The sequence below is a fragment of the Bombina bombina genome, chromosome 4, assembly GCF_027579735.1.
Source record: "Bombina bombina isolate aBomBom1 chromosome 4, aBomBom1.pri, whole genome shotgun sequence".
NCBI lineage: Eukaryota > Metazoa > Chordata > Amphibia > Anura > Bombinatoridae > Bombina > Bombina bombina.
In genome coordinates, this window is record NC_069502.1 from 406,907,600 (window position 1) to 406,933,615 (window position 26,016).

At 39.4% G+C, this 26,016-nt stretch overlaps 1 protein-coding gene across 3 annotated transcripts in view; it reads left to right on the forward strand.

Moving 5' to 3' along the window:
* The window catches only part of ACAP2 (ArfGAP with coiled-coil, ankyrin repeat and PH domains 2), a 379,535-nt gene that overhangs the window by 296,394 nt on the left and 57,125 nt on the right, over positions 1–26,016 (forward strand). For all 3 annotated transcript variants that reach the window (XM_053710199.1, XM_053710201.1, XM_053710202.1), the window contains 2 exons: positions 1,435–1,529; positions 16,700–16,875. In XM_053710199.1, coding sequence (XP_053566174.1) covers positions 1,435–1,529; positions 16,700–16,875 — 271 coding nt within the window. The remainder of the gene's footprint in view (positions 1–1,434; positions 1,530–16,699; positions 16,876–26,016) is intronic.

Genomic DNA, 26,016 nt, shown 5'->3' on the forward strand with positions numbered 1-26,016 from the left:
GACACTCACTCATGGGGCAAAATGCAACAAATTCTAAAAACATAAAATGAAGAATTAATAATTATGTCAGGGACAGAGGGACTACCATTGTCTAAGCTCTAAACACTTTTTTGTAATTATTGTGCATGGTACACATTTCTTAGTAAGTTTTCAGACTCGCTAGAAAGTGCGGGAAAATCACAAAATTAAGTCAAAAGCGTATGTTTATGTCTCTGCCCACCTGTTTTAATAGTGTGTTTATATGACTGTTCTGTAAAATTCTATATAAACATAAATCATTATACTGATTTAAACAAAATGGCCAAAAGTATTGCTATATCTATATGAGCTTGTTGGACATCACATTCCAAAACCATGGGCATTAATATAGACGACTTCCCCCCCCTTGTGACTATAACTGCCCCTTCAATTCTTGGATGGCTTTCCACAAGAATTTGGAGCATGCCTGTGGAAATTTGTGCCTATCCAGTGAAAAGAGAATTTGTAAGGTTAGGTGTAGCTTGCAGATGGGGTTCCAATTCATTTAAAAAACGGGTTCAATGAGGTTGAGGTCAAGGCTCTACACAGGCCACTTGAGTTCCTCCACACCAAACTTGTCAAGCCATGTAGTCATAGACCTTGCTTTGCACAGGGCACAGTTATGCTGAAATAGAAAACAGCTTCTGAAAACTGTTGACACAGAGTTTGAAGCACCCAATTGTCTAAAAGGTCTTTGTTTCCTGTAAGAATGACCATTCACTGGAAATAAGGGGCATAGGCCAAACCCTGAAAAACAGCCCCAGATCATTGTCCATTGTCCCTCCACCAAACTTTACAGTAGGCACTTTGCATTAGGATTGGAAGCGTTTTCCTGGCATCCCCCACACCAAGATTCTTCCATCAGACTGCAAAATAATGAAGCATGATTCATCACTCAAGAGAACACATTTCCTTTGCTGGGTCCAGTGGCAGTGTTCTTTACCCCTTGCTGTTGTACTTGTTTACGTGATGCTTGTTTACAGCTGCTCAACCATAGAAACCCATTTCATGAAGCTCCTGAAGCACAGTTCTTGTGCTGATGATGTTTCCAGAGGTAGTTTGGAATTCTGTAGTGATTAATGCAACAGGTAAAAGCACTCATTAGCCCCTTTATGTAGCTGATCTAGCAGGGCAGACATTTAACAATCTGACTTGTAGCAAAGATAGCATCCTTTGACAGTGCCACCTGAGTGAGTTCTTCAGTACAGCTTATTGTACCACCATTGTTTGTCTATGGAGATTTTATGGCCATGTGCTGGATTGCACTTGTTGGCAATGGGCGTGACTAAAACACCTGATCTCCATAATTAGTAGGGGTGTTCACATACTTTTGGCCATATGGTGTATATAAGCTTTGATGACATTAGTTTTATACAATGCTAGAACAATAACTTTATTTTCAACTTCTCAATATAGTTAATGTGTGAACTGGGAAATGAAGTGATAAATGGAATATATGAAGCTCGTCTCGACCAAATGGGTGCAAAGAAGCCTCAACATGGATGTCTAAGGTAACCAATATTGTATACCTTGTATATGTTAAACATCAGAATATTTATAACCTATCATGTTCCAAAGTATAGGCAATATTTTTTTTTAATAATTATTTAATTTCACATATGTGACATGTTACACCTGACTAATATGCTTGTTAAGTTATCAGAAGCATAACACAGACTCCTTCTACAGTATAATATTCAGTCATAGCTTCTCTCTCTTATTATTTTCTGCAAGATTTTATTTCTACTTGTCTTCTATTGGCTGTCCTAGCACCGTCTGAACATTGTCTACTCTAGGCGACATGCCTGCTCTAATGGATGGTATTTGCTTTTCTGTCTCAGCAGAACATTGTTTCCTTCCTGTAACGTTGTGGTAAAAGGAATTGTAGTTTCCCCAAAAATGTTATTATTGTTGCAAGTCCCCTCAGCGATTTTAGATCTTAAATGGACACTGCACTGTAATTTTTTTTTTTTAATGTGTTACCAATGACTTGTAACAGCCACAGAGTAATAAAAGGTACTGGAGTTTACTCTCTTTTTTTTTTTTTTTTTTTTTTTTAAATATTTTTATTGAGGTTTGAATATAAGGCATACAAACAATCTACGACATCTGAGAAATATACATAAAATATGCTGCAAAACATGAATATAACAGTTTATGCACAATTAAGTAAACATATCTCTCGTTCATATGGAATTATCTATCAACCGCCAAATATATAAACAAAAAAGAAAAAGGCAAGCACATTTTCAGTCCAATGGCAAGAGAAATGTAGTAATAAAGCCTATGGAAACAACACCTCATTTTAAATGGTAAAGGGGATATATGAATTACATACTAGTAGTGAACGCATTGAAATTAAAGTAGGGGTATCGTAGGGGATCTGTGTCCCTAGGCCTAACCAGTAGGCTATATGAGCGGGGGAGGGGTATTTATGGCCACATCAGGAATATCCAATATGATTAAAACCAGGTTGTGCTGTGTCAAAATAATGTTGAAGTTATAGTAAAGATTGAAAAAAAAAGAAACATCAAAAGCACTCAAGTTACTGGGATCTAGTATCTGCCATACAGTACGCATATTTAGTTGAATATAGCATTAAACTATAACTTGGTAAGATATTGACTATAAGGCCGAATTCCAACAATCATAGTTTAAGTATCACTAGACTGTTAGATCTATTAGACAGTGATTCACAGCTAAAGCAAAACCGGGCTTTTATTTTCCACTGGGACCAGTATATAAAAGATATAAAAGGTGAGGGGCTGAAAAATATTTATGTAGAATATAACAGTGTGTCTTATGTCTAAGGACCACTATGGTAGTGTGTGCGAAACTGGGAATTAATCTTAAAAATAAACCACTAGGGGCTAAAATATTACTCAACAAACTTTCTTGGGTAAGACATATACATGAAAACAGGCAAAGCTAGACCTAGGCTTAAATGTACAGACAGTACTGGAAATATAGGTCTGCCACAGGAGTACGGGCCCTATACCCTGCGGCCCTAAACCTAGGTTCAGACTGTCCAATTATTACATGCTAGAACTCCCACTTCTGTACCCTCAGATGAATATGTGGCTATCCATTCCTATAACATGTAAAGATGAAACAGTCCCTAGACAAATGTATGTCTTATCTTAAACAAGAATACAACTTTGTTGTCAGCATTAAGAGTAATCCTTACTAGTGTACCCCTATAATACGGCATTCATCTAGTTTGCACAAAAAGGGATAGCAGATTTCACACAAGACACAGGAGTCAGAGTAAAACACAAATGGAATAACACTAAAAATCCTAAAAGACATAACAATCTTATAAAACAGTGATATTTTGCATCAATCCTTATTTGGTAGGTCACCTATACCAGTTCTTTCATAGGTAGTGTTTTCCCCCGTTACTGTATTAAGCTATGTGCAGGGTCTGTTTGGCAAGTAGAAAGTAACAGTCATATCACAGAGCATAAAACCTGTAAAATGTTCCTGTTCCCTCCAACTAAATAAGGTAGCAATCGAGGAGTTCCCAAGAAACACATTAAAAATTATAGAAAACATGACTAATAGTAAACTTAATACCTTCAGAGAGCAGATCACGTAAGTCTAATGCAGCTGGTAAACTGAAACTAATCATTTACTCCCCTCTAGTGGTCGCAGTTGGCATTTACATCTTGTTACTAGATATTTGAATTGTAGGTGACCCATATAGCGACCAATGTTGAAATAATTGGGGAAGTACCTCTAAAATATATTCACTGCGACTGGACAGTCCCTATGAGTGTAATTGAAGGTTAACCTGTAGAATATTGAATATGAAAATGACAGAGAACTGTAATAGTAAGGTTGGGCAATACATTCATAACTGCATGTAAGCTGCTAAATCCAGTACAAACTATAAACTATAAGGATTTGCAAGAGAGCATAAATGTCTCAGCGGGGTTCAACTGTCACCCCAATTAAAACATGAAAACATTACCAACCGTTAAGTGGAGAAGGAACACCAAAATTAACAATAAGAGCAGATCCTTTTTGTAGTGCAATGTAAGTGGTCAATATTTAACCTATGCCGGACTTATGTAACTCTAAAATACAGAGAGGGGCAATGTTCACAAGTCCGGTATACTGCCTGTGTATCTGCTGTGCTGGGTGGAAGTTGAGCGGTCTCACTTCATCTTTAGGCATAGGAAGATGTTCCGGTGACTGTTTCTTTAGGCCTCTGTCACTAGCCTCCTGTTTGGGGGCTACGGGTTTGCTCTCACAGTCACTTGCATTTCTCTGTGGTCTGGCTATATTGCTTGAGGTCGGTGACGTTGGAAAATTAGATCGCAGAATGCTCTGATCTCGGCCAGTGTTCCTTAAAGTCAGAGATGGCGGTCCGTCCAAATGAGTGCCAGTCCCAGAAGCTACAGAGGCGCCATCGGGATCTTGAGAGAAGTCGTCGCTGATGGTACCCTGTGCAACCCACTTTGCAGCTGCGTGCATACCAAAGTCCCTGCAGTTGTCATAATGTACCAAAGAGTCTTCCTCCGGTTCATATATATCCACCAGTAGAGCAGAGAAGAGGCGATTAAAATGTAGCCTAAAATCTTGGTAGTGCAGATCTAAGGAGAGCAGCATATTACATTCCCATTGCTCTATGGCGTCAATTATAGTGGGGCCGTGACTCATGGTGCTCTCTGGATCGGGCGATAGTGTATCAGTCTCCAAAGGGCTGTATATGGGTAGTCTTGTTAGGGACATAATCGCAGCCTACAAAAAGCTGCAAATATGCTCGAGTCAGATCTTGCTCCTATTTCCACGTGGTCGGCAAAATGGCTGTTCCTCAAGCAGATTGTGTGCAGGCCGCGGTTGATAGAAGAATGCTCCAAATTTATCACTTCAGATTCTCTCTCAGCTACTGAACCCTGCAGCACTGGTCCTCAGATTATCAGTAATAGTTTGGCACGGTCTAGGGCAATCCTGAGCGATCTTATCAGGGATTAAGTATATTATAGCAGCAGAGCTCTCTTAGCTTGCGGCCGCTCAGGTGCCTGGCTTGCTCCGCCCCCCGAGTTTACTCTCTTTTATGTTTATTTTTAACTGAATATAATTGTTTTTTAACCCATCACCCTTGATAAACATTTCAGCACCATTTGAATGGTGCCCTTGAGAACAATGGGTGATGGTTTTAATATGCAACATCAGCTATTTCCAATACAAAAATAAACCAGAGTGAACATTTTCCTATTACATTGAATACTCTGCATTAGAATAAAACACAAAGAATAACTCCCCTTGAGTATCGTTACAGCCACCTATAGTCTCACCACATATAGTTACATATTTTTTAAGCATATACTTTTTGTTGTTAAAGATTGTGAGTATTATCCATTTGGATTTACATTGGTATTTAACATGTTACAGTATGTATCGATTGTGTCACTCACATGGGTGTGGTGTATATATATATATTTTTATTTTTTCTATAAGTTATTGAAGCTTTATTTACTGTTATGTTTAGGGCTGCAACTAACGATTATTTTCATAATTGATTAATCGGCCGATCGACTAATCGGATAAAAAGAGACTCAATAATAGTTTTCTATATTTTAAATAAAATCCACATAATGAGTGTTACAAATATAAACTTCAGACTAAAACTTTACATTAACACAACTGTTTCTTCAATTTTTAAGCAGCAGAGCACAGTTTTATAATTAAACAAAACAAAACCACAAACTGTTTGAAAAGAGGTAGAACTAGAAAGAGTTAGACTATCACTGTTAATAACATTCTGTTATTCACTCTTTCAGAAACTTTGCATTGAAATGCAAAAATCTCAACATGTCCACATGCTTCTGGCTAAGGCTGGTTCTCTGCAGCTGTATTTCCTGCAGCAGAGAAAAGGCTGTTGAGGTGTATAAGTAGGGTTTTGCCAATTTCACCAAAGTGGGATATTTATCTTTGTTAGCTCTTCACCAATGCTAAGTGTTTTCTACCTTGGCAAGGGGCCTCTCAATAAAGTAGCCCTTGACTTCATTCTAACATAAAAATATATCTATATGCAATGGTAAATAACCAGCTATAAGGTTAGGGGGAATATCTAGTCCGCTCTAAAAATAACGAATATATACTTATAAAGGTTGAATCTGGTACATATTATCACAATTTATTAAAAATATAAAAAAAACAATAAAAAACAAAAGCGCTAAGGACTGTATATCAATAACAGGACAAAGCCTTACACATTTATTTATACCGTACATATAATCAGCAATAGCAAGCAATACGCTAATAATTGTGCAAACAGATAATAGTGCACATCAATTTAAATAACTCCCATCAATCTAGGGGCTAGGTATAAATAACAAGCTCGGAACTATATCATGAAAAGCATAGGTCCAAATCACCAGATTTAATATAAACAATCCAAATGATGACTATTATATCTGGGTTGCACATAAGCCAGGGGTAGTTGTAAACGTGTACTGTCCTGAAAAAGTGAAAAGTAGACGTTTGTAGACGTCCTTTAGGCTAAGGACCCAACCATAAAACACAATACCATGTGCAGGAGCTCATTGGAGTGAAGCAGCAGGTGTTGTGCACAGACCAACTAATTGCAAACCAACTAATCGATTAATCGATTATGAGATTCGTTGACAACTATTTTCATTATCGATTATTATCGATTATGGCGATTAGTTGTTGCAGCTCTAGTTATGGTACTATTGAAGTGGTTGAAATTCCTTTCTGCCATCTTAGCAGTTTTGTTTACATGCAGACTTTATATCTTAGCTATACCCATCACTTAAAGGTCTAGTCAAAATTAAACTTTCCTAATTCAGATAGGGCATGCAATTTTAAAAAACTTTCCAATTCATTTTTATCCTCAAATTTGCTTTATTCTCTTGATATTATTAGTTGAAAGCTAAACCTAGGTAGGCTCATATGCTAATTTCTAAGCCCTTGAAGGCTGCCTCTTATCTCGATGCATTTGACAGTTTTTCACAGCTAGAGGGTATTAGTTCATATGTGCCATATAGATAACATTATTGAGTTACTTTTGAGAGGGCTAAAATGCAAGTCTGTCAAAAGAACTGAAATAAGTCTGCAGAGGCTTAGATACAAGGTAATCACAGAGGTAAAAAGTATATTAATATAACAGTGTTGGTTATGCAAAACTGAGGAATGGGTAATAAAGGGATTATCTATCTTTATAAACAATAACAATTCTGGAGTAGACCATCCCTTTAATCAGGAACCTTCTTTTTTTAATTCCTTTTTGTTGTTGTTGTTTTTTATTTAGCTCAGCATCATTTTTTGCTCATAAAAGATACATTGGTGCATTCGGGGCAAATTAAGTAATTTAGTTGCATTATAAATGTAAGTTACGGATAAAGTAAGAAATCCGGGTAATCCTAGGATTACCCGGGTAAAACGGACATTACCCAAGTGGCTGTGGGTAAAGCCTGATGTCCTGTAATTCCCCCATCTACACTATTTCTTTTGCCTTCACCTAGGGGGTTCAAAGAAGGTGCCCTGCTGATCCTCTGGCATCCACCCCAAGTGAACCTTGGGGAATGAGGTTTACAAGGATAGCGTTGCCCCCTAGGTGGAGGCAAAAAAGATGTTTGATGCGGTGACTCCACACTCTTAGGGGATTTATGATCATACATCGGGTTTTACCCAAATCCACTTGGGTAATGACCGGTTTACCCGGGTTATCCTATGATTACCTAATATCTGACTTTACCTACAACATATATGTATTATGTTTTTTTATTATTGTATAATTTTGTTCTCTATGGATGGTTTATTATTTTGCAACTTTGCAAAGCTACATTTCAAGCTTTCAGTGAATTAAACCTTTTGAAATATTTTTTTTTTTTAATTCCCTAACGACTTGAAATAAATTACAGTTCCATGAGGTATAGACATTTTGAAGGCAATGTGAAAGAACTGGTTAGAATAATTTTCTGGGAAGGACGTTGGAATGAATTGGGCTATCTATACTATATGCATTACATATTTGGTAGACTGGGGACATTCTTCCTCAGTTGTTAGTGTTTTTTTCATTGAACTCATAGTTGGGGGATTTCAGAAATTGTGTTGATTGGTTCCAGGCACAGTCTTCAGCTTCCAGCATTTTGTGTAATAACCAGCACATTGGCATCTTTTATCCTTGAGCCATCCTGTTGAATTTTAAGAATCGATATCTATTTTCTGTTGGTTTGAAAGATTTGTATTACACATCAGTTTATGCCACTCTGGTGCTCTTATACATTTTATGACATTTTTGTGATCTTGGTTAAACTTTAGTACAAGTTATTTTGAGTCCAGGTGGATCTACAGTTGGACACAGTGTCCCCTAAGGGTCTCAATATCAAATTAGACTTTGGGCCCTTAATTGGATAAATGGAATCCTGTCTAAGTACCAGAGAATAAGTGTAAATATCTCCACTGTGGGATTATAATATCAACACATTATATGGGACTTGCTCATGGACCTAGCTCCTACTATGTTTTTAACTTTTTTTCTTTTTTCCTTTTTTCTCATTCTTGCTTTCTGGCTTATGTGTTGCTGGACATTATACATACTCATCAATGGTAGCGCCACCCCCCACACGCTGTTGCTATATTGTGTGCCTCATTGGAAGTCAACCTTTTGCTAACTCTATATGGGAAACTTTGTGAACCATTGGTGGTGTACCCGCAATATGTGGGGCATTTGTGAGTCGGATTGTACCAAGATCAAATGTGTATTACACCCTATAGCCACGCTTTCGGATCAGATGCTGTCTTCAGAGAGAACGATGTACCGGATGTGTACCCGCAATAAGTGGGGCATTTGTGAATCTGATTGCAATAAGAACAAATGTGCACTAGATCCTGGTTTCTCAACAGCCGGGCCGTGGCCCAGTACCGGGCCGTGATAGCCCTGCTGGTGGGCCCTGACCTGTCATGCCCCCACTGCACACTCTTACCCCACTGCATACCAGGTGCAGACTGAGACCAATCAAGGCCCCAGGAACACTGTCTCACACTGACCAAAATGTATTAAATTGTATGCAAATGAACATGGTAGCCTTCCTGCCCAGCCCCCAACAGGCCCCTCATCCTTCAGAGCAAGGACCCCCAACATTAAGGGCCAGAGAAAGGGCACCCAACCTCCAGGGCCAGACCCCACACTCCATGGCCCTATGTATGTATATATATATATATATATATATATATATATATATATATATATATATATATATATATAAATAAACTACTGGGCCCCGGACATGTCTAGCTAAAATTTACCGGGCCTTGAGGTCACTTTGGTTGAGAACCACTGCACTAGATCATATAACCAGATTTTTTTGAGCAGGTGTCGCTTTTACATATAAAGCCGAAGATGTTTTTTCAGATATAACAGCTGATGACGATGGGATGCGATTTCATGTGAAGCATACGGCATTGTTGTGCCAGAGGCATCGAGCATCGTGAGTCACAGAACAACAGCTCTCTGACTGGTGAATTCTGATTTCGGCCGTGACAAGTGGGCTTATACTCTGACGCTGGGAATCAATACTGGATGATTGGCCACAACACGCTGGTAAAGGAACTCCCATAATTATGCAAATTAGCCATGCGGCTGAACACACAATAGCCAAGCGAATTAGAAGCTTTGTGGGTGGGAACTGCATCAATCGGTACGGCGCGAAACGGACTGCTCACACCTGAGTACAGCCTCGTTGTCAACTGTTATGAACAGTATATATTAAGCACACATAGCCAGTACTTTTATGCTCTCATGGGGAACATCACATAGCTGGTGTGACCACTTCGGAATCATTTTTTCTCTTACATTGGTGTATCCAGTCCACGGATTCATCCTTACTTGTGGGATATTCTCAATCCCTACAGGAAGTGGCAAAGAGAGCACACAGCAGAGCTGTCCATATAGCTCCCCTTAGGCTCCGCCCCCCCAGTCATTCTCTTTGCCGCTCTAACAAGTAGCATCTCCACGGGAGTGTAAAGGGAATGTGGTGTTAGTTTGTAGTTTTTTATTTCTTCAATCAAAAGTTTGTTATTTTAAATAGTGCCGGTTTGTACTATTTACTCTGAGGCAGAAAATGATGAAGATTCTGCTGAGAGGAAAATGATTTTAGCACCTTGTAACTAAAATCCATTGCTGTTCCCACGCAGGACTGTTGAGTACAGGAAAACTTCAGTTGGGGGAACAGTTTGCAGGCTTAACTGCTTTAAGGTATGTTTCAGTCATTTTTTCTAGTCAAGACTTAGTAATGATAGAAGACTGACAGAATCCCCATGTGGGAAAGGTAAGCCATATTCTGAGACTTAGTATAGAAGGAAGGCTTATTTGTAAGGGCTCAAAACACTGGTGGACACTGTTAAGGGGCAATCGATTATTTTTTAAGATAATCTGACATTATACAAGTTTTAAATTGCATTTAAAACACTTTTTGGGGTTTTATTCCACATGGCATATATTTAGACACCTATTTTGGCTTGGGAAGGCCCCACAAACTCCTGAGGGAAGATGGAGGGGGCCTGAATTTCGCGCCTCAGTTGCGCAGTTGATTTTACAAACAGCTTCATGCAGATACATGTGAAGGGTCCAAAGATTACTTGAGGACTTCAGAGAGGTTTATTTTCGATCAAAACTAATCCAGAAGGAAGGTAGGACACAGCAAAGGCTGTGGCATGGTTAATTTGCTCCGGTTTGGGCAGTAGGGGGTTAATTGACTTGAAATTTACTGTGCAATCATTTCAGAGCATTAGGATCATATGGTGAAAATTTCATAAAGATTGGATGATTTTTGGAGGTTTAGTAAAAAAGTATGCGCTTTTTATTATTTAAAGGCACAGTACTGTTTTTTCAAAAATTGTATTTTACTGTATTTGAGTGCTGTCTAAGTCTGTTTAACATGTCTGAGCCTACAGATAGCCTTGTTTTATGTGTTTAAAAGTCATGGCGGTCCCCCCTTTTACATTTGTGTTTAAAGTGTACTAACATATCCAAACATTTTAAAGACCATGCAGTGACACTTAAAAATATGGCCCAAGATGATTCTTTAACGGAAGGTAATGAGGATAGCCCTCCTTCCTCTCCCCATTTGTCGACACCAGTTACGCCCGCGCAAGCGATGCCTAGTATCTCTAGCGCATTGGCCCCTATTACATTGCAACAATTAGCAGCAGTCATGGATAATTCCCTTGCAGCATTTCTATCCAAACTGCCTGTTTTTCCTAAAAAGTGTGATAGCTCAGTTTTAAGAACAGAGGATGAGCAATCAGAAGTTTTGGATAATTTATCTGTTGTACCCTCACGACCCCCTGACGTGGCGGTGAGGGATGTACTGTCTGAGGGAGAAATTTGTGACGCAGGTAAAATTTCTCAGCCGGCAGAATCAGATTTCTTAGCGTTTAAATTTAAGCTGGAACACCTCCGCGTACTGCTTAAGGAGGTTTTAGCTACGCTGGATGATTGTGACCCAATGGTGGTCCCAGAAAAATTGTGTAAAATGGACATGTTTTTAGAAGTCCCTGTATACACTGATGCGTTTCCGATCCCTAAGAGGGTGGCAGATATTGTGACTAGGGAGTGGGAGAGACCAGGCGTACCTTTTGTCCCCCCCCCCCCCTATCTTTAAGAAAATGTTCCCCATAACTGACCCCAGGCGGGACGTGTGGCAGGCGGTCCCTAAGGTAGAGGGAGCAGTTTCAACACTAGCTAAGCACACAACTATACCAATAGAAGACAGTTGTGTTTTCAAAGATCCTATGGATAACAATTTAGAAGGGTTACTAAAGAAAATATTTGTTCAACAAGGTATCCTTCTTCAACCAATTGCCTGCATTTTTCCTGTAACTACTGCAGCGTTTTTTTGGTTGAGGCGCTGGAGGAGTCGCTCCAGAGGGAGACTTCATATGACGAAGTCATGGATAGAATTCATGCTCTAAAGCTGGTTAATTCTTTCATTACAGATGCCGCTTTACAATTAAATAAATTAGCGGCAAAAAATTTTGGTTTTGCCATTGTGGCGCGAAGAGCGCTCTGGCTCAAATCATGGTCGGCTGACGTGTCGTCCAAAACAAGATTACTTAATATTCTTTTCAAGGGAAGGAAATTATTCCAGATATCACTGGGGGAAGGTCCATGCCCTTCCACAAGATAGACCTTTTAAAGCTTAAAACAAGGCTAATTTGCGCTCCTTTCGCAACTCAGGAGCGGACCTGCTTCAACCTCTGCAACTGCAAAGCAAGAGGGTAACGTTTCCCAGCCCAAAGCAACATGAAAGCCTTTGCAGGGCTGGAACAAGGGTAAACAGGGCCAAGAAGCCTGCTGCTGCTACCAAGACAGCATGAAAGGGTAGCCCCCGCTCCGGGACCGGATCTAATAGGGGGCAGACTTTCTCTCTTTGCTCAGGTTTGGGCAAGAGGTGTTCCAGATCCCTGGGCATTAGAAATTGTTGCTCAAGGGTATCTTCTAGAATTCAAAGACTATCCCCCAATGGGAAGGTTCCACATTTCTCGTTTGTCTTCAGACCAGACAAAGAAACAGGCGTTCTTACGCTGTGTAGAAGATCTTCTAAAGATGGGAGTGATAAACCCAGTTCCAACTGCAGAGCAAGGACTGGGTTTTTACTCAAACCTGTTTGTAGTTCCCAAAAAGGAAGGTACTTTCAGGCCAATCCTGGATTTAAAAATTCTAAACAAATTCCTCAGAGTTCCATCATTCAAAATGGAAACCATTAGGACAATCTTACCATTGATCCAGGAAGATCAACATATGACTACCTTGGATTTAAAGGATGTGTACCTACATATTCCTATCCACAAAGATCACCATCAGTTCCTAAGGTTCGCCTTTCTGGACAAGAATTTTCACAAAGGTGCTAGGGTCCATTCTAGCGGTACTAAGACCGCGGGGCATTGCAGTAGCACCTTATCTGGACGACATATTAATTCAGGCGTCGTCTTTTCAAGGAACCAAGGCTCATACAGAAATAGTTCTGGCCTTTCTAAGGTCTCATGGGTGGAAGGTGAACATCGTAAAAAGGTTCTCTGTCCCCGCTCACAAGGGTTCCCTTCCTGGGAACGCTAATAGACTCGGTAGAAATGAAAATATTTCTGACGGAGGTCAGGAAGTTAAAACTTTTAACTACTTGACGAGCTCTTCATTCTGTTCCTCTGCCTTCTGTGACTCAGTGCATGGAGGTAATCGGGTTAATGGTTGCGGCAATGGACGTTGTTCCCTTTGCCAGAATTCATCTCAGACCACTGCAGCTGTGCATGCTCAAACTGTGGAATGGGAATTATGCAGATTGTCTCCTTAGATACAAATGGACCAGAAAACCAGAGATTATCTTCTCTGGTGGTTGTCTCAGGATCACCTGTCTCAGGGAATGTGCTTCCGCAGACCAGAGTGGATCATTGTCACGACCGATTCCAGTCTGTTAGACTGGGGTGCGGTCTGGCACTCCCTGAAAGCTCAGGGCCTATGGCCTCGGGAAGAGTCTCTTCTCCCGATAAACATTTTGGAACTGAGAGTGATATTCAACACGCTCCAGGCATGGCCTCAACTAGCGGAGGCCAGGTTCATCAGGTTTCAGTCGGACAACATCACGACTGTAGCGTACATCTATCATCAGGGAGGAACAAAGAGTTCCCTAGCGATGAAGGAAGTATCCAAGATCATCAAATGGGCGGAGGATCACTCCTACCATCTATCTGCAATTCACATCCCAGGAATAGACAACTGGGAGGCGGATTTTCTGAGTCGTCAGACTTTTCACCCGGGGGAGTGGGAACTCCTTCCGGAGGATTTTGCTCAGCTTACCCAGCTATGGGGTATTCCAGAGTTGGATCTGATGGCGTCCCATCAGAACTCCAAACTTTCTCTTACGGATCCAGGTCCAGGGACCCCAAGGCGGCATTGATAGATGCTCTAGTAGCGCCGTGGTCCTTCAATCTGGCTTATGTTTTTTCCACCGTTTCCCCTTCTCCCTCGTCTGGTAGCCAGAATCAAACAGGAGAAGGCTTCGGTAATTTTGATAGCGCCTGCATGGCCACGCAGGACTTGGTATGCAGACCTAGTGGACATGTCATCTGTTCCACCATGGACACTGCCATCGAGGCAGGATCTTCTAATTCAAGGTCCATTCAAGCATCCAAATCTAGTTCTCTGCAACTGACTGCTTGGAGATTGAACGCTTAATTCTATCTAAGCGTGGGTTCTCTGGATCAGTTATAGATATTTTGATCCAGGCTAGAAAACCTGTCACCAGGAAAATTTACCATAAGATATGGCGGAAATATCTTTGTTGGTGTGAATCCAAGGGTTACTCGTGGAGTAAGATTAGGATTTCTAGGATTTTGTCATTTCTCCAAGAAGGATTGGAGAAAGGATTGTCAGCTAGTTCCTTAAAGGGACAGATATCTGCTCTGTCTATTCTGTTACACAGGCGTCTGGCAGAAGTACCAGACGTTCAAGCGTTTGCATAGGCTTTAGTCAGAATCAAGCCTGTCTATAAACCTGTGGCTCCTCCATGGAGTCTAAATTTAGTTCTTTCAGTCCTTCAAGTGGTTCCGTTTGAACCTTTACATTCCATAGATATTAAGTGATTATCTTGGAAAGTTTGTTTTTGGTAACTATTTCTTCTGTTCGAAGAGTTAAAGAATTGTCTGCTTTGCAGTGTAATTCACCCAATCTGGTGTTTCTTGCAGATAAGGTTGTTTTGCGTACAAAACCTGGTTTCCTTCCGAAAGTGGTTTCTAATAAGAATATTAACCAGGAAATCATTGTTCCTTCTCTGTGTCCTAATTCAGTTTCTAAGAAGGAACGGCTGTTACACAATCTTGACGTGGTTCGTGCTTTAAAATTCTATTTAAAAGCAACTAAAGATTTCAGACACACGTCATCCTTGTTTGTTGTCTATTCTGGTAAGAGGAGAGGTCAAAAAACTATCGCTTCCTCTCTTTCCTGTTGGCTGAAAAGCATTATCCGATTGACTATGAGACTGCTGGACAGCAGCCTCCTGAACGAATTACAGCTCTTTCCACCAGAGCTGTGGCTTCCACATGGGCTTTTAAGAATGAGGCTTCTGTTGAACAGATTTGTAAAGCAGCGACTTGGTCTTAACTGCATGCTTTTGCCAAATTTTACAAATTCGATACTTTTGCTTCTTCGGAGGCTATTTTTTTGGGAGAAAGGTTTTGCAAGTAGTGGTGCCTTCCGTTTAGGTTACCTGACTTGTTCCCTCCCTTCATCTGTGTCCTAAGGCTTTGGTATTGGTTCCCACAAGTAAGGATGAATCCGTGGACTGGATACACCAATGTAAGAGAAAACAGAATTTATACTTGCCTGATAAATTTCTTTCTCTTACGGTGTATCCAGTCCACGGCCCGCCCTGGCAATTAAGTCGGGTTCAAATTTATTTTTTGTAAAACTACAGTCACCACTGCACCCTATGGTTCTCCTTTTTCTCCTAACCGTCGGTCGAATGACTGGGGGGGCGGAGCCTAAGGGGAGCTATATGGACAGCTCTGCTGTGTGCTCTCTTTGCCACTTCCTGTAGGGATTGAGAATATCCCACAAGTAAGGATGAATCCGTGGACTGGATACACCGTAAGAGAAAGAAATTTATCAGGTAAGTATAAATTCTGTTTTTCTACCTTTTGGGACATTTGAAAAAGATGCCAGTTAGGCATCGAAATGTCATGTATATCCCAATATTTTTTAAATTTTTTTGTATTATTAAAAGTTACTTTTTATATGATAAGACCAGTGAGTGCTGCCTTTTTTGCATAGTAAATACTCTGACATTGCACCCTGGCAGATGCTATTTAGATACGGTGTGCATTCCTACACAGGACTTTGCTTTTATATATATATATATATATATATATATATATATATAATAAAGCTAGGAATAAAAGTACATAGATGATGGGGCCCTCAACTATACCCACTGTGGCTGCACCCATTTCTGTAGGGTCACTAAAACCTTACACTTATTTTATTTTTTTACAATATTTAAATAAAAAAAAAGGTATAATTTTTAAAATTTTACATCTGCTTAATTATGCTTAGGCTAATCTTTACTTTGAAAACATTGTTCTGTCTAGCTTTTATTTAGTGTTTAATGTCCCTTTAAATTATAGGTTTTTGGTTGCTGGATATAAAAGAAGCTATTTTAAAATGTATTACATTTTTTATTGACATTTCTGCACATAAAACTATGTTTGTTTTCATATAGCTATGCCAGTTGTCAGGCAGTGAACAGGGGCACATGCATTTCTTGTTAGTTTCAATATCCGTTTTTAAACAGGTTTTTTACCATAAGATAGCGGCATATTAAATTGTTGCCTTTTCATGTCTTTTGTAAATTTTTTATTTTTCTTTTGATGCCCATTGTTTCCTTTTATAAAGACATATAAATATACAAGTCTTTAGTGGCTACAAAACAAAACTAATTTCTCCTTTAGCTGATTAACAATTTATTTTGCGTTTACAAAATGGAATGGGGGTATCACCCCTCCCCCATTATTATGTTTTAATGTTGTAATTAGCTGTAGGATTTAGCTTATCTAAACTAATAAAGGTTATAATTGTTTATGCAGGATTAGCATGTGGGCTTTTTTCTTTCTTGGTATTCTGATTAGTTTGCTCATATTTCTGTTTATATGGAAGGCAGGAAATAGAAGCCTACATCAAAGCAAAGTATGTTGAAAAAAAGTTTGTGGATAAATACTCAGAGTCTAAGCTGGTCACAAGAAAAAAAGAATCTTTACAGAGGAGCACCCCCAATGTATCTGATAAAACTTCTGCCTCAGAGGAACCGATAACTGCACTTTCCAGAAGCTCAGGTATGTACCATTATAACAAAATGTTGCTTACATGTTTAAGTATTCTTGGTTTAGTTTTTTTAATCTGGATATCAGCTTCATGTAGCAAATAAATGTGTCTTAGGTGCAATAGGATCATTAGAAACCCATTTCTTTCATCAGATAGTGAGAGTTTACAACCCATCATGTGTGTGAATATTTCCCTCCTGACCACTAGGAGGAGGCAACTCCAACACACCATAGCTTTAAAGGGACATTAAACTGCTGGGCACAACTACCCTAGAATTGTTAATACTCACCATGTTATTGCATTTCATCCTGTTCTTTTCAAATCCATTCTCCTGTTTTAATAGCTTAAAGGTGCCAGATTTTAAAGTTCTGCCTCTTTGTACTGGAGGCTGACATCTTGGAGCTCATGTATTCTCACAGCCTGTGACAGAAGCTGTGCACACTCATAGATCAGTAATATTTCCTATTTTTACAGCTGTATAATGTGCTTCACATTAGGTTGCATGATAAAAGTGCTTTTTTAAAAAAAAATAAGTTTTGTGTAACTGTAAAACTGTGTAGAAAAAAATGTAAATCTTGCATTATGTTTCATGCACACTAACCTGAAGCACATTATACAGCTCTAAAAAAGTTTGTGAGTGTGCACAGCTTCTCTTGCAGGCTGTGAGCATACCTGAGCTTCAAGATGGCAGCCCCAGTACAAAGAGGTGGAGCTTAAGCATCTGGCACCTTTAAGCTATTAAAACAGGAGAATGTATTTGTAAGGAGCTGCAGAAACAGGATGAAATGGAGTAACATAGCAAGTAGTTACTATTCTTTTGTACTTGTGCACAGCATTTTAATGTACCTTTAAATCTTTCCCACTTCCCATGATCCTCAGTCATTTTATTTTGCCTCCTTGATGAGGAGTGAGGTGAAAGTGAAGTGCAAGATCTACTCATCGTTTTAAAGGGGGGTCCTCAACCGATGTGAAGCCTGAACCCTCATCGCAGTAACCTGTCGTTAAAAGGGGCAGACAAGGAGTTTTTTTACAGCCAGGCAGTGAAAGGTCTTTTCTCAGTTAAGAAATGTTGCAGGCCTCCTAGATGAAATGTGGACTTGTCCACCAATTCTCTGGTCTTCAGGGAGCTGCTCCTTATGGTTCCACAAACCCTCCCCAGGCCAAATGTGGACTTGTCCACCAATCCACTGGGTTGAGATGCTCTTACTTAGATCCTTGGCATTTTGCTTGCACTTCTTAGGATGGGTTTGTCTACTGGAAGCAGGTTGCTGCAGCTAAGGTAAGTACCGTGGAAGAAGGTGCCGATAGGTAAGTACCAGCACCATCATAGCCCACTAGTGTTAGTATGAACATGTTCACATGCTTCACAAAGTCTGGGGATATATATTTATTTATACACCATAACCTTATACTAGCAGTTTATATCACTTTTGGGCACTTTCAAAATAGTTTGTTTTTTAGAGGATACTGTTGATTTAAATTTAGTGTGTTCGGCTTAGCGAGCCCAGAGGTTGTTTCTGAGTTTTGCACAGTATGCTATTCTTCACCTGCACTAAAATTCTGCTAGTTACCTTCGTGTTTTTAGCTTTAGCATTCACCGGTAGTGCAGTTGCATTAGAGGTTGACTGTTTTAGGAAAAAAGAGGTATAGATAGACCAACGATACCAATTCATAACAAATTAAACCACAAATAAAAAGGAAATAAATAAGGTTCTAAAAAAACATTGGTATATATTACAGGGCGACCCATTATTGAACAGTTATATAAAAAAAATTCCCTAGAAGTAATATATAAAAAAGCGAGGAACTTTAATTACATATTAGCTCCAAGCTATTTTAATCCAAAAGGTAAGGAACAAAATATGTAAATGTATATGGGAGCAGGATTAAGTTTTTTTGGGGGGTTTCATGTCAGGTTTGTGCAGAATGTAAATTTAGTAATAAAAAAGATAAGATATAAATAACATACTGGGAAGATATTTAAAATAAATGAACAGATTAGATGCTGTTATAGAAATGCAATATACATTATCCAATGCCCGTGTCAAAAGCAGTATTTTGCAAAATGACACAAGCAGTAAGAGATATGATACATTTGTTTTATATTAGACCATTTACTTTCTAGACATTCAAGAGAGGTACATGGACAAAGTCCTAAAGGTCTAAAATGTTGGGATATATATTGTAAGATTAAAAATGACCTCAAGGGTGGAAATATGGAAAGGAAGTTACTGTATATAGAAGCACAACTGATATTTAAATATAAAACAATATATCCAAGAGGACTGAATGCAGAAATAGATTTAAATCCCACATTTTTATATATAGATTTCTTTCATACAGGTGGTGAGTTTCCACAATCTATTACTCATGGGAATTACCCCCCCCCCCCCAGTACTCTGAAGGGTCAGATGTCAACCCTTTCTGTTCTGTTTTATAAGAAAACTGCTAAACTGCCTGATTTTCAGGCTTTGTTCAGGATCTTATCAGACCAGCTATTTGTCCAGTTTCTCTTCCTTGGAATCTTTATTTGGTTTTGAGGGTTCTTTAAACTCCTCCTTTTAAGACTATGCATGGTTTAGACCTTCAGCTTTTATCATGTAATGTTCTTTTACTTCTAGCTATTTGTTTGGCTAGACGAGTCTCTGAGCTTTGTCAGGCAAACCTCCTTTTCTTTTTTTCATCAGGATAAGGCTGTTCTTCACTCCAGCTTTTCTTTTCTTCCTAAGGTGGTATCTACAGATATCAATCAGGAAATTGCGGTTCCTTCTTTTTGCACAGCTCCTAAGAATTCTAAATAGCGTCTTCCTCATACTTTGGATGTTGTAAGAGCTCTCAAATGTTATGTAGAAGTCACAAAATATTTCAGACTTTCTTCTCTTTTTTTCTTCATTTTTCTGGGCCTCGCAAAGGTCAGAAAGCCACGCTTGTTACTTTAGCAGTCTGTCTTAAAGCTTTAATTCACAAGGCTCATTTGGGTGTGGGGCAAGCTCCCCTGAGCGCATTACTGTTCATTGCACTAGAGCCTTTGATAATGAGGCTTCTGTTGATCAGATTTGTAAGGCAGCTAGTTGGTCATCTTTCCACACTTTTTCTAAGTTTAATCACTGTGATGTGTATGCTTCTTCTGAGGAAGCTTTGGGCAGGGAAGTTCTGCTGCCTTAGTGCCTAAATAGTATTGTCCTGCCTTCACTGTTTGTCCCCCTCTATTCACTGTGGTCTCATGGACTCCACCACTTGGGTATTGATTCCCACACGTGATGGTTCATGGACTCACCATCTATTGAAAGAAAATAAATTGTATGCTTACCTGATTAATTAATTTCATTTATTTCATGATAGTGAGAGTTCACAAGCTTTATCCTTTCTTTTTGTTCACGTGATAGCAGTACTTGTTTTGCCCTATCCTTGGCTATATGTATTACTGAGGATCATGGAAAGTGGGAGAGATTTAAAGCTCTGGTGGGTTGGGGAGTCTTTTGCCTTCTCCTAGTGGTTGGGGGGGGGGATATTCCCATGTGTGATGGCTCATGGACTCTCACCATCATGATAGTAATTAATGTATCAGGTAAGCATACATTTTGTTGTTTGATGATTATTTTAAGTATGTGATCAAGGTCATATAATATATTTTGTATCTGTAGGGCATGGTATTGGCATAATTGAGATTAAAAAATATGTGTGTAGAGATATATATTATTGTGTAAAAATATATACAGTCGTATGCAAAAGTTTAGGCACCCCTGACAATTTCCATGATTTTCATTTATAAATAATTGGGTGTTTGGATCAGCAATTTCATTTTGATCTATCAAATAACTGAAGGACACAGTAATATTTCAGTAGTGAAATGACGTTTATTGGATTAACAGACAATGTGCAATATGCATCAAAACAAAATTAGACAGGTGCATAAATTTGGGCACCCTTGTCATTTTGTTGATTTAATACCTGTAACTACCTAGCACTGATTAATTGGAACACACAATTGGTTTGGTGAGCCCATTAAGCCTTGAACTTCATAGACAGGTGCATCCAATCATGAGAAAAGGTATTTAAGGTGGCCAATTGCAAGTTGTTCTCTTTGACTCTCCTCTGAAGAGTCGCAACATGGGGGCCTCAAATGACCTGAAAACAAAGATTGTTCAACATTAAGGTTTAGGGAAAGGCTACAAAAAGCTATTGCAGAGATTTAATCTGTCAGTGTCCACTGTGAGGAACATAGTGAGGAAATATAAGACCACTGGCACAGTTCTTGTTAAGGCCAGAAGTAAAATATCGGAGAGGCAAAGGCAAAGGATGGTGAGATCGGTCAAAAACAGCCCACAGACCACCTCCAAAGACCTACAACATCATCTTGGTGCAGATGGTGTCACTGTGCATCGTTCAACAATTCAGCGTATGGGGGAGTGATGCGGAAGAAGCCTTTTCTGCCCACACGCCACAAACAGAGTCGCTTGAGGTATGCAAATGCACATTTGGACAAACCAGCTTCATTTTGGAAGAAGGTGCTGTGGACTGATGAAACGAAGATTGAGTTATTTGGTCATAACAAGGGGCATTATGCATGGCGGCAAAAGAACACAGCACTCCAAGACAAACACTTGCTAGCCACAGTAAAATTTAGTGGATATTTCATTATGCTGTGGGGCTGTGTGGCCAGTGCCGGTACTGGGAATCTTGTTAAAGTTGAGTCGCATGGATTCCACTTAATAAATACTTGAGAATAATGTTGAGGAATCAGTCACAAAGTTGAACTTACACCGGGGCTGGATATGTCAACATGACAATGACCCAAAACACTGCTCAAAATCTACTCTGGCATTTTTGCAGAGGAACAAGTACAATGTTCTGGAATGGCCATCCCAGTCCCCAGACCTGAATATCATTTAAAATCTGTGGGGTGATTTGATGCGGGCTGTCCATGCTCGGCAACCATCAAACCTAACTGAACTGGAGATGTTTTGCATGGAGGAATGGTCCAAAATACCTTCATCCAGAATCCAGACACTCATTACAGGCTATAGGAAGAGTCTATTTCTGCTAAAGGAGGTGTCACGGAAACCAGACAGCTAAGGCTACCCCCAACCCCCCTCCTACAACCTCACCCCTGTGTTTCTCAGTGGTTTTGGGCTCCTCAGAGCAACAACAATCTCTGGAAGCTTTTGTTTGCTTGTTTTGTGAAGAGCTGGTGTATGACCAGGAAAACCCTCCTAGGCTGGCCAGGCTCCTGGAACTCCCGGTCGGCCGAATCACAACGGACACCTGCCTAACTCCTCTCAGGCTGGCCGGGCTCCTGGAACTACCGGTCGGCCAGAGGACAGCAGGACACCCGCTAACTTTACCCCTGGTCGCTCCAGCAGCCCTTTGCCCCAGAGCTCCGCTCTTTTGGGATTGGAAGCCCCTAGGGAGGACAAGAGCTGTGGCAATTATCAGAGGGGAGCTCCTTTGGGAACTGGGGGTTTTGGACACCCCTAACTCCATAACTTCAACGGACTTTAACTCCGGTCACCAGTAACAAATCATGCTGATTTTTGGGCTGTGGTATCTGGGGATCGAGAGCTTTAAAATGACACCCTGGAAGTGCCGCCGCTCCACTGGGATCACCCCGATACCACCACCCCTAGGTATTGGGATTATGTGAGACTGTGTCTCCTATGGAGGTGCCGGGCTGTCTGGAGTGGTGGGAATGGCGAGAAAACTGTGGCATTGTCTTCTGTTCTTATCAAGATGAGCTGTCTGTATAAAAGGAGTGTGTGTTTTCAATAAAATCAGTTCTATTTTCACCTGAATGCTAGTCTGTATAGTTATTTGGGTGGACTCCAGCTAAAATCACTTTCCTGGGCTACATAGCAGCCTGTTTCAGGCAGAGAAAGGATCCTCAGGCAGAGCTACCCAGTCTGGGTAGCTGGATTCTGCAACAGGGTGGGACCCTGGGTACTGATGCTGTCGGGCATCAGGGAAGGCTACAGGCTGTGGTCACTTGCCAGCTACATAGCTGCAGTCGGCAGGGAGGAAGCAGGACCCCTTTGGCGGAGCTACCCAGTCGGGGTAGCCGGGGGTATCCATCACAGGAGGCTCTACTAAATATTGGTGCAATATTTCTGCTGGGGTGCCCAAATGTATGCACCTGTCTAATTTCGTTTTGATGCATATTGCACATTTTCTGTTAATCCAATAAACCTCATTTCAGTACTGAAATATTACTGTGTCCTTCAGTTATTTGATAGATCAAAATGAAAATGCTGATCAAAACACACAATTATTTATAAATGAAAATCATGGAAATTGTCGGGGGTGCCTAAACTTTTGCATACGACTGTATATATGATTCTTTCTTCCAAGGAACATACCCTATCCTTTAGAAACTCTTCCTGTAGTTTTATATAGAACTCTAACCTTTTTGAGTTCCTGTAGTTTTATATAGAACTCTAACCTTTTTGAGTTCCTGTAGTTTTATATAGAACTCTAACCTTTTGAGTTCCTGTAGTTTTATATAGAACTCTAACCTTTGACAGTGACAAACTCTTTTCCACTAGATAACGTTCTGGTTTATCTTGCCACTCTGCCCTCTCTTACTGCCTGCTTTATGCTTTGCTAACTTGCATGTCCCCAGCGGTTACTGTTAGCAGCGATGAGGCAAGGCGGGAGTCTCTGTTCTGTCCTGATGAGCTAGACTCACTCTTCTCCTACTTTGATACCTCTTCAAAACTGCGTAGCAGTAAGTAACATCTCTTTTAGAGTGTGCAAAGTTTGCTTTTCTTGTAGGTGGCTGGCATCTTACCATTTGGGGACCTGTTACTCATGTTTACGTATTGCTCTTCTTTTTCTGTTGATGTATTCCACTTGAATGCACATTTCATGCTTTTTTTGTGCTTTAGCTATGTGTGTAATTTCTTTATCTAAATGCCATTGCCCTGCTGACAGAACATGTTAAACATCAAACCTCATCAGACATTTTTATCATTACTTGCTATATTGCACAAAAGTGAACAGCAGTTTGAGATGCAGTGGTATCTGAGTTGTGCTCGTTTCTCACATTTTCATTCGTGACAGCCCAGGGACTAAGTGGTTACAGATAACTTTTCATCATGCCTACATGCAGAAGTAAAACTTAAGAAATGTCTAGTTTCTCCTCTTCCACGGTTTCATTTCCCTCATACACTAGTTCAAGGTCTGTCTATTCTCTGTAAAGATGGAAAATTCAATAGCCCCTGAGCAGTGTCCAGGATTACTTACTATATTTTTCAATATAGAAGTGTTTTTTTTGTTTTTTTTTACCATTGAAAATGTTATTCATTTCCCCTGGCTTTATCTATTGTAAAGTTGTGAAGGAGAACCCTCTACTAGCTTTGGTAATATTACAAAGGGACAGGAAACATTAAAAATGACTAATCTTCTATGCAACCAGCATCAAGTATAACACTTTTTTTTACAAAGTTACATCACTTTGAAATGTATAAAAGCCGATATTAAACTTTTTATATAAATCTTCTGTTTGGAAGCCTCAATAATTCTTTGCCCAGATCAGTTGCACCATAGGAGTTAAATAGGCAAGCTGCAGTTTTACCAGCAGATGCTCACTAAAGCCTTACAATAGAGAGACAATTAAAAAAAACCGATATCAATAGGGGTACTTGTGCAGAAGGGGAAGGGAAAGACAGCTGTCCAACCCTGGAGGATGTTAAGGAAGTAGACGGGACGGCCATGGGGGTGGGAAAATGGGAAAAATATATGCAGCAATGTTTAGGATTCATTTTATTAAAAATTATTTTAAAATGGTTTTATTGCAGTAGCACGATTCACTATAGAAGAATGAATTACCAAGGACTTTACATGCTGTCCTAATATGTAATGTTTACTGCCACTTTAGTCTTGCAATAGACTTGTATCTTAAATGGCAAACAATAAATACAATCATTGCCTTGTGTGGGGTTCCTTTATGTAATACCAATAGATTCACATTTTAGTGAGTGCTAAAAACACTATTACAACTAAACTGCCTTTGCATTCGTCTGGATCATGATCTAGTCTTATAAAGTTGTTGATTAATGGAAAACCAGGTGTTATTAAACTTAATTATAACTGTATATGCTACTAGGGAATAATATGATAACTAATAATGAGTATTATATCAGCTGTCTAAAAAGTTTGAGATACATTGCTTTTAACCCCCTGGTATGGTTTCAGACACCATGATCCTGAGAGAAAGTGCTTTTAACTTTCAGGCAAGAAGGCTGAGAAAATGTATACACAGTTGTGTGACCTAAATATATTAAAATGTCTGTATTATGTATAAAAACGGGAACTCTACTCCAAATAGCCTGATATTATATATACAGTATGTAGCCTGATATCATATATACAGTATGTAGCCTGATATTATATATACAGTATGTAGCCTGATATTATATATACAGTATGTAGCCTGATATTATATATACAGTATGTAGCCTGATATTATATATACAGTATGTAGCCTGATATCATATATACAGTATGTAGCCTGATATTATATATACAGTATGTAGCCTGATATTATATATACAGTATGTAGCCTGATATTATATATACAGTATGTAGCCTGATATCATATATACAGTATGTAGCCTGATATTATATATACAGTATGTAGCCTGATATTATATATACAGTATGTAGCCTGATATCATATATACAGTATGTAGCCTGATATTATATATACAGTATGTAGCCTGATATTATATATACAGTATGTAGCCTGATATCATATATACAGTATGTAGCCTGATATTATGAAGGGGGAAAAGGTTACACTTTTAAAATATTAATAAACCAAGCAAGTATAAAATTTATGGTTCACAAAATTACTGTGAATTACTTTATAATAATGCACAGCGCTGAATCTGTTGGCGCTCTACAAATAACCGATAATAATTATAATCACAATAAAGGAAATATGAACTGTCTCCAGTTTAAGGGTTAATAATTCAACTTTTTAGCTGTACTTAATACTGTAATAATTTAAATTGTTTTATATAACTAAATCAATAATATATTTAATTTTTAATGCTTGCCCCTCCCTCATACTTAGGTCCTTGTGCAGATCTATTCAACTCCAAACAACCTTCTATTCAGTGAGTTTCTTGATTCTGTGTACATAGATTTGCAGG